This window comes from Gouania willdenowi, chromosome 6, assembly GCF_900634775.1.
Source record: "Gouania willdenowi chromosome 6, fGouWil2.1, whole genome shotgun sequence".
Lineage (NCBI taxonomy): Eukaryota > Metazoa > Chordata > Actinopteri > Blenniiformes > Gobiesocidae > Gouania > Gouania willdenowi.
In genome coordinates, this window is record NC_041049.1 from 23,205,098 (window position 1) to 23,214,679 (window position 9,582).

At 37.2% G+C, this 9,582-nt stretch overlaps 1 protein-coding gene across 1 annotated transcript; it reads left to right on the forward strand.

Annotated features, from left to right (window-relative positions):
• Positions 1-222: 222 nt before the first annotated feature.
• LOC114465846 (NXPE family member 3-like) lies at positions 223-8,042 on the forward strand. The gene is made up of 6 exons (XM_028451118.1): positions 223-255; positions 1,667-2,098; positions 3,256-3,551; positions 6,721-6,767; positions 7,152-7,370; positions 7,489-8,042. The coding sequence occupies exons 1-6, from the start codon at positions 223-225 to the stop codon at positions 8,040-8,042; spliced, it is 1,581 nt and encodes a 526-aa protein (XP_028306919.1).
• The last annotated feature ends 1,540 nt before the right edge of the window (positions 8,043-9,582 follow it).

Consider the following 9,582-nt stretch of genomic DNA (forward strand, 5'->3'; position numbering starts at 1 on the left):
ATTTGTTTAGTAGAAAGCTAGTTAGTCAAGGTCATTTGTAAATAATTAAACTTTTTTTTTGCACTTTCTAATTTTTTTTTTTTTTTTATCACTCTGTAGAGTGTATAAATGAATTTATATGTATATAATAAACATTTGATATAGTGCATGTTTATTTTATATCAGTAATTCATATTGCGTGTAATTTTACATTATTGTTGTTAATATATTACATTAAGCACAATGTTGCTGCAGTGGTTCAATGATTATTCCCAAGTAAGACATTTTAGCTAAAAAGTCACACCAAACTGATTTTGGCACACAAAAAAAATTGTCTTCCAAAATATACATATTTCTTGGAAATGAACAAGAAAGGACTACTTCCACCGGCGCAACGAGACTATTTCACTGACAACGGCCTGTTCACAGAGGCGGAGCAATACAACACCTGGCTTTACTTCTGGAGGGAGACTGATAGTGTATCAGAACAGTGCATTTTTAATTAATTAATTAACTATTTTTCCATTAATCGTAGTTGCAGTAACGTAAAAACAGTAACTATGTAGGTTGTGCTTATTGATACCTTGGAAAACCTGAATTCGTTGCATTGATGCAAACTAACACATTTTTATGGCCCCGCTGTGATAGAAGTTGCCTACCTCTATGGTAATGCAGTGGATAAAATGCAGCTCATATAATTTATTACTAAAATATTCTGTGTAATTTGAGGTTTAACAAATTCATAAACATGCCATAGAAACCTGTAATATCTGTGCATTATAGGTTAAGCAACAGCGACGTATTTCTCAGTAAAAAGGTTTATTGTCTGACATCCATGCACAGAAGCTCACTGATAGCTGATGTTAGCTTGAAGATCCAATAGGTGACACTGTTCTACCATGAATATGAAAACATTTCATTGCCCTTCCCTCTTAAACCCCAGACATTTTTCTCCGAAAATTATATACCCGTGACAAATAATATGTTTTTCTAAGCTTCTACATGACCTACATGGCTATTTTCTGTTCAGAATGAAGTAGGACCCTTAGAAGTGGAGTCACTAAGATCTGAAATAAAGGGTGGTAAACCAGGTGAGTCCCTAAATTTGTCCCTACCTGCTGTGGGGAATTCACTAACATTGTAGCACTTAAATGTGCGCGTATAGACGTGGTTGAGACCGCCTTATTTAAATGAATATTTTGCTCATTTAAACGTGGAGAGGTGAGTGCACAGAAGCACTAAAGTACATTTGAAGAAGTTCAATTGGAGGCTGATGGACAACATTTAATAATGTAGAACGCAAAATAAACAAATAAAAATGTTGTAAACAACTTGTAATGTTTTTAAAATAGCAGAAGACAGTCAGAAGGAGAGTGATGATGATGGCATTCGGTACGATCACAGAACTTTCAGCGCTATGAAATGGTAGCTTTTTGTGTTTTAAAAGCTGTGTTTTCATCTGGTTTTCAGATTTTTGTTCATTTTTGTTCAAGCATGCAGTTACACACGTTTCTCTTATGCACATTTTCTCATGCACACTCATGACACGCCCACCGCTGGTAAATAGATCATGACATGTAAGGCTGAGAATTAAGGCAGTCTGATGTGATTCATTTACAAAGATGCAGACTGGACCAACATGCCGATTTTTTTTGCTGTTTGGAAATCATGGAACATTTTCTTCCAGGTCCAGGTAAACGCCTATGCCAACATATTCCATCATATTCCTAGCTTCAAACAGAGCATTTGTGCATTTCGATCAATCTCTCCTGAAGAGGCTTGTGAGGAAGACAACATCCTTCAATCCATTGCATGGCCAAAGATTCCATCAATAACATCTAATTTTAGATTTAAAAATACCAGTGATCCATCATGCAGTGAGTTCACCATTCTCCCAAAGGTGGGAGGAGGACAGTGGTACATAGGCGATCAGCTGGAGGTCAGCATCATAATAAGGGACTACTACTGCCATCCCAAGACTTCAGGAGGAGACTTTTTAGTCGCTTCGCTAAAGAACCGAGATCTGCAAGCAGGTGTGAGCGGGCAGGTGGTGGATCATCTCAATGGCAGCTACACTGCTGTGTTCCCTTTGGTCTGGAAAGGACAAGCTCAGGTTGAGGTACAACTACTTACCATCTAATTGCAGTTTTATGTTGATATCAGCTCATTATATATAGTATCTCACAATGTGTTTGCAGGTTATTTACATAACTGTCATTTAAAATAATTGATTAAATAATTACTTTGGAATCGACATTTGTTAACAAACTTGTCAACTAATGGTGATTGTTAATTGTGGTCAGAACATCTTAAGCCAAAATATATTTTCCTATGAACTGGCAGACAGGGGTGGTAGTCCCTCTTTTTAGGAGGGTGTGTTCCAACTATAGACGGATCATGCTCCTCAGCCTCCTTGGTAAGGTCTATTCAGGGGTACTGGAGAGGAGGATTTGCCTGAAACTCGGATTCAGAAGGAGCAATGGGGTTTTTGTCCTGGTCGCGGAACTGTTGCCCAGCTCCACCCCCTTAGCTGGGCCCTTGAAGGTACATGCGAGTTTGCCCAACCAGTCCACATGTGCTTTGTGAACTTGGAGAAGGCATTTGACCATGTCCCTCTCTAATTCCTGTGGGGGATTCTCCCAGGAGTATAAGATATTGGATTACCCGATACAGGCCATCCATTCCCTGTATGAGCAGAATCAGAGCTTACTACCGTCTGCAATGACGGTAGTAAGTTTGACTTTGTTTCCAGTGAGGTTTGGACCCAGGGCTACTCTTTGTCACTGATTCTGTTCATAATTTTTTATGGATAGAATTTCTAGGCGCAGTTAGGGCATCGTGGGTACCTGGTTTAGTGGCCTTAGGTTTGAGTCACTGCTTTTTGCAGATGATGTGGTCGTGTTGGCTCCATCAGGCCGTGACCCTCAGCTCTCACTGAATCAGTTCACAGTGTGAAGCGGCCGGGATGACAATCAAACCTCCAAATCTGAGTCCATAGTTCTTGATCAGAAAAAAGTGGAATGACTTTTCAGGGTTGGGGATGTGATCCTACCCCAAGTGGAGAAGTTCAAGTACCTCAGGGTCTTGTTCATCTCCTGACATGTATTGCAATTCTGATTCAAATCTGTTCCAAATAATTTCCGATCAGTATCTCATGTTTTATCATATATCATTCAGCAATCTAAGATTTACTGAATTGGAATGGAATATGTTTGTATTAGAACCTGAATCATTCAAATTGTTTGCAAATAAATTATCTGTTTCTCTGCCCATCAGGTGATTCTGGTTCACCCCAGTGAAGCCGTCACAGTGCTGCAAAGGCTAAACACAGAGCATCTCGATAGGGTTTACTTCAATGGAACTTTTCGCTCAGGCTCAGTTACTGAAACTACAGTGTGCAATGTATGCTTAAGGCCTACAACACAGCCAGTTTGCAACTACACTGATGTCCGCACAGGTGAGCCCTGGTTCTGTCTGAAACCCAAAAACCTGAGCTGTGATACCAGGATTGAGCATTCCAAGGGTGGATACTCTCACCCCATTAGACCCCAGGAGTACAAGCTTTTTAAACAGTGAGTACCCTATTTAGATGTTTGTGCAATGTAATTGGCAAAAAATGCAGGGAAAGAAACATGCTTTTATGGGACTTGAATTCTGGGCATATTTATCCTGGGTGTGACCTTTTCATTTCAATAGGAATATAAACAAATAAAATAAGCTATAACATAAATAGGACCAATTTTTCCCATTAAAGTGCAAAAAGACTGACATTCATACCAGACTAAAATTAAAAACAAATCATGGCATCATAATGACATTCTAAAAAGAAAATCCTATCCCTGCATGAACTTAGCCTAACAAGTTTTCAATCATTAAACGAGAACTGTTCCAGATTTAAGATATGAACACGTAATTTTTAAACAATATTAGCATGTCTAAGTTTTCTTTCAGAAATTCAGGCCTTTAGACATTGACTCTAGCTGTAGCGAATATGGCTCGGGTGGTCTTCTGATCGAGATGTTGGGGGTTCGATCCCAGTCTATACCTATCTATCAAAGTGTCCTTAGGCAAGACACATGACAGCTCAGTCTCATTGGTTTGTGAATGGGTGAATGAGTTGATATTGTAAAGTGCTTTGGGATTACTTCAGTGTAGGCATAAAAGCACTATATAATATCATATATCTATATACAGTATATCATGTCCGTTTACCATTTCCATTCCCCTTGGAAATGCGCAAAATCTAAATAGAGAAATAGAATTTGGAAAAAATCACGCTTTCATGAGGACGTATTTCAGACTTTTTGATATTGAAATGTGTCGCAAAGACGCCATGAAAACACTTTTTACGCAAATAGAGTAAACAGAAGAGGAGGATTTCTTAGCATTATACTTCAAAATTATTGCCACATTAAACGTGAAACAACAAAGGAATGCAGAGTGTTCCAAGGAATATCTTAAGACCGTTGTCGGAAGACAAAGGGGAGTCTAACTTTGCTTCACAGCAGTCATTGAGTACGACATGGGACTCTGGTTTAATTCAACAGCTGCAATGTTTATCATGCCAATCACTCAAAACGGCATACAACTTATAATAGATCTGCTCTGCTCACACGCTCTCTCACTCTGCACACTGGTCGAGCTGCCAGTGCATTCATTTGCAGTTAAAGGGCCACGCACCGACACACACACACACACACACACTCACACACACACACACACACACACACACACACACACACACACACACACACACACACACACACTCTGACAACAGGAGGTTCTGAACATCTGTCTTTCTGCAGCAAAGTCTCGCGGGGTGAGATTTCATGGGAGTTATGAAGCGTCTGCCCAAAACAATGTTCAATTAAAATACGTTCAAAGCGTAATTATACTTTATCAACATTCATTAATATCGCTTTTTATTACGAAAAACTGCAATGGAAACTCAGCTTACGCCTCCTGCACCTAAAAAAGCCACGCTAGCTTGGGACAGATGTCGCGGGGATGGAAAGGAATTCTTCACGTACAGTACCACTCGTACCATCGACAATATATATTGTGACGTTTTAATATCATGGTATATCACTGCATAATATAATGTCCCACCTTTAGCAGCTACTAAGCAACACATACATTCAAGGTTTTCGGAGGGCTTTAGGTTCACTGTGGAACAATGTATTTTTTTAAACAATAGTAACAATTGTCATGTAGTTTTACAAATGTAGAGAATCCTCCGGTGTCGGTGGTTCAGCATTGACTGATAAAAAAATGTATCTATTTGTTCAATATTTGAAAAATAAAACTAAAGAAAATAAAAGAGAGAATAAGATTTATAAAAAAAACAACTTGACATCTATTTTCCAAATACAAAAGAAATTTTTTTATAATTAGATATTTGAAAATAACAAAAATAATATTAAACAGACTTGGAACACAATCAATCAGGTTTTGGGAAATAGACGTAAAAGTTCCAAGCTACTTTATAAACAATAAAAATACACAACTAAACACACAAGAAATAATAGTGGAATAATTTAATGATTATTTTGTTAACATGGGTCCATCACTTGCAAAAAAATAAATAAAAATACCGCCTTATGAGGAGACAGGCTTGACTAAAAAAACATTAAATCTATATGTGAAGTCAATGTTTTTGAGTGGTATAACAGAAGTGGATGTAGTTCAAACAGTAAGAGCCTTTAAAAGTAAAACATCAACAGATATACACCAAATTGATACAGTGATTATTACAGAAGTTGTTAATTTTATTACTAAGCCATTGGCTCACATATGTAATCAATCATTCCAACATTGAATTTTCCCAGATGATATGATATATTTAAAGATGGGGATAAGCATCTCATGGAAAACTATAGACCAATCGCAATCTCAAAATTGAATGAACTTTTGGAAAAAAAATAGAAAAAGAAATTACAGTGCTTAAAAGCTTGTTTGATGTTAACAAATTATCACTTAACATTGCAAAAAAGAAATTTACGATTTTTGAAACCAAAAATGAGGTACCGTATTTTTCCGACTATAAGGTGTACTTAAAATCCTTTAATTTTCTCAAAAATCAACAGTGCGCCTTATAATCAGATGCGCCTTATGTATGAAATATGTCAAAATGTTTTAGTACAACTTTGGTAAATTATGAAGCTGCACTGCTTGATGGATTTTTGGCACTTTAGTGCTACCGTAGTCAGGCGCCTCGTGGAGTGATATGTACCAGTACTGTGCTTCAACATGCTGAACTGAAAAAGTGAGTGTAATGTTCTATATTTTATGTGTTAAACCTGAACAATGTTGAGAGTTATTGTTAATGAGTTGTTGACTTATCTGACTATTTTGTTTAGCTTAATGTGCCTTATTAATAATAATAATAATAATAATAATAATAATAATAACAAACCGGTGCACCTTATGTATGAAAATAGACCCAGTCAGACCCATTCATTGATAGTGCGCCTTATAATCCGGTGCCCCTTATAGTCCGAAAAATATGGTATTTGAAGAAATAAAACTTGAAATGAAATTGAGCGTGGCTTAATAATCTGCTGCACCCTGTCAACCAATACTGCCACAGTAATATTTCTTTATTTTATGCAAGAACAACATATGTTTTAAGACCTTAAAGTGGCTGAGTTTGCATTCACAATGTTATTGTGAATGCAAAGGCAAATCAAGTATTGCAGTTTTGATATCATTTAACATCTACCTTTTTATGCTTTGTTTTAGTAATCTCAACATGAACGTTCCTCTACTGTCGACTGATTCTTCATCCCTCACTGTGCATGAAAAAAGCCAATGTAAGACCAGATCAACTGCTATTATCATAACCTACTGATAGGAGACTAGACTATGTAGGTGTACTACATTAGTGTTTATTGTTTAAACCGTCATTGTAAAGAGACTTGGTAAACAGCACTTACTGTTAAATCTTAAACGTGTCAGGGTTAGGAGCATATTTATCTCCATTAAGATTATTTTTACAGTAAATATGTAACCCATCAGGAGAGAACTGTGTTGTTAAAGTTCCTAACTTGCCATAAATTTTAATTTAAAAGAACGTGAAACAAAACCCTTAATTGTTAGAGCTTTCAGTATTTAGCAGTATCAAATGGTACTGACTTAGGTTGCTAAAGTAAATATGAACTACAATGGTGTTTTTAACCTTTTCCCAGATCAACTAACAGCGGAGAGTACCAGTGTACAGTTCAAACCCACTGGCTTCTATTATAAGGGTGTGTGGCAATCCCTTGGCAATATTAAATTCCATCAGTTTGACAATGAATCCATTGTACAGTGTCTAAAAGGTAAGGTGATTCACATGTACGGTGACTCAACCATCAGGCAGTGGTTTGGATATCTCAACAATGCAATTCCAGGTATTTACACCATAAGAAATCCTGTTAAGACTTTGTAATACTTGCATTACCAGTTGTATGAGTTCATAATTTTGTTCAGACTTCATTTAATTTTTATTTTTTGCTGCATTGCTTTTAGGTCTCAAGGAGTTTAACCTGCATGCGTCAAAGAAAACCAGTCCATTTATGTCTCTAGACTATAAAAACAACATTCAGGTCACATTCCGCTGTCATGGTCCTCCTATACGTATCAGAACTATTCCAATCAGCGAGTTACGCTACATTGCTAATGAACTTGATACTATCAGAGGAGGTTCCAACACTGTCATATTTCTGAGTGTCTGGGCACACTTTGGAAATTTTCCCATTCAGATCTACATTCGGCGGCTAATGAGCATTCGCAGTGCAGTGAAGCGACTGTTAACAAGAGCTCCAGAAACTTTGGTGGTGATAAGAAGTGGAAACCTTCAAAGCGCAGCATTTCCTGTGACACTGACCAACAGTGACTGGTACTCACAGCCATGTGACAAAGCTCTAAGGGCGGTGTTCGAAGGCATGGATGTTATTCTGGTTGATGCCTGGGAGATGGTTTTGGCTCACCATCTTCCACATTTACTTCACCCACAACCTGCAATCATCAAAAATATGGTTGATGTTCTTTTATCCTACACATGCCCTCAAAAGCACAAATGAAAGTATTTTATTTCTGTAGTTCAGGGTCAAACAGACTCAAGTGCAGTGATTAATTGTTTTCTTGTGCAAACAAGACATTAACAAGAGAAAATGGGGCAAACTAAATTCAGTGTGTAGTCCAAAATACAAATCAGGTTGAAGATGTTTCGCTACCACAATGTTTCGTATCTTATCTATACCAACTTAAATCAAATTTGCAGCAATTATAAATTCCAGGGTGCCCAAAGTTTGCATCTAAAGCATTGTGGGTGGCTGATTAGTTCATCTGAAAACTTTGGCATTGCAGAACGATTTGTCCTTGTTTTAACTGAGAGTGGGGACTGTGTTTTCCTTTGTAAAATTTTTACTTTACTTTTGATAATAATATCATATGTATGTGAATAAAGTGTCACTGTGCAGATGAGTTTTTTCTCTGGCTCATTTGATTCAAACATGTACATTTTTCAAGGAAAAAGAGTGTGACTTGAGTCCCCATATGTAGGACTCGTGACTCAACTCCGACTCATTTGTTGATGACTCGGACTTGAGCTCTGGATGGAGGAGGAGGAGGACTCGAGCTTATCTGTCAATCAATGTTTGTTAATGTATTTTCTATTTCTTCTGTTATAAGGTTCGGATAAAAGACAAGTTTCAGATTTCATGTGTGTTTACCTGCGTACTGGTGTTACCTGCGTACACTTTCACGTGTCATTGTGTTCACTGTGGGACAAAATGTCAAAGGAGGAGTCACAGGTTGTGTGTTTTGCCATTAAATATTTTACAGCCAGCGCCAGAAAATGCAGAGCAACATGCTTGTTGTGTAACAGAACGATCGAACAGCAGGCAGTGACCCCTTAGAATTTTAAGCGACAACTGTCCAGGATACACCCAGAAAAGTTAGTAGATGCTGATGCTAATGCTACTTTGATTGTTGATAACAATGTCATAAGCTAGCTGCTAAATAACAATGACATGTAAGCTCACCACTAGTATGTGGCAGTAGTTTCAAAAGGACTGGAGGCTGTGTTTTTTGCTGATTGGTTCTATGTTATAATATGGTAAATCAAGATGATGATTAGACAGCATTATTTGAAGGATGTTATTGTTACTTGCCAACAATAACACACATACACAGAGCCAGCCATACCACTATGTGGATTAAGTAGCTGCCTAGGGTCCCGTGGTCAACGGGGGGCCCCTACACGATGGCTGTCTGACACATTTCTTTAACCTGTTATTTACAGCAAACTGCTACAACACCCCCACATCCATCAAAAAACACTGTCAACGTTATTATCAGTATCAACCATGAGGTTGGAAGGCAGATTTCCTATGATGACATTATAAAAGACTTTGCTTTTTACAAAACAAGAAAAACAAAAAAATAAAATATAAAAAAGTGGTTGGAGATAATAATCTGTAATGTTTTTCATTTAAGTTCTAAACAATTTTTTGATTTAATTTTTCATTTCAATGTTTAAACTTTTTCATCATTTATTTTGAGGTTCCACTTTATAAATACTATTCATATTTATTTTGTTGCAGTGATTGTTTTAATTTT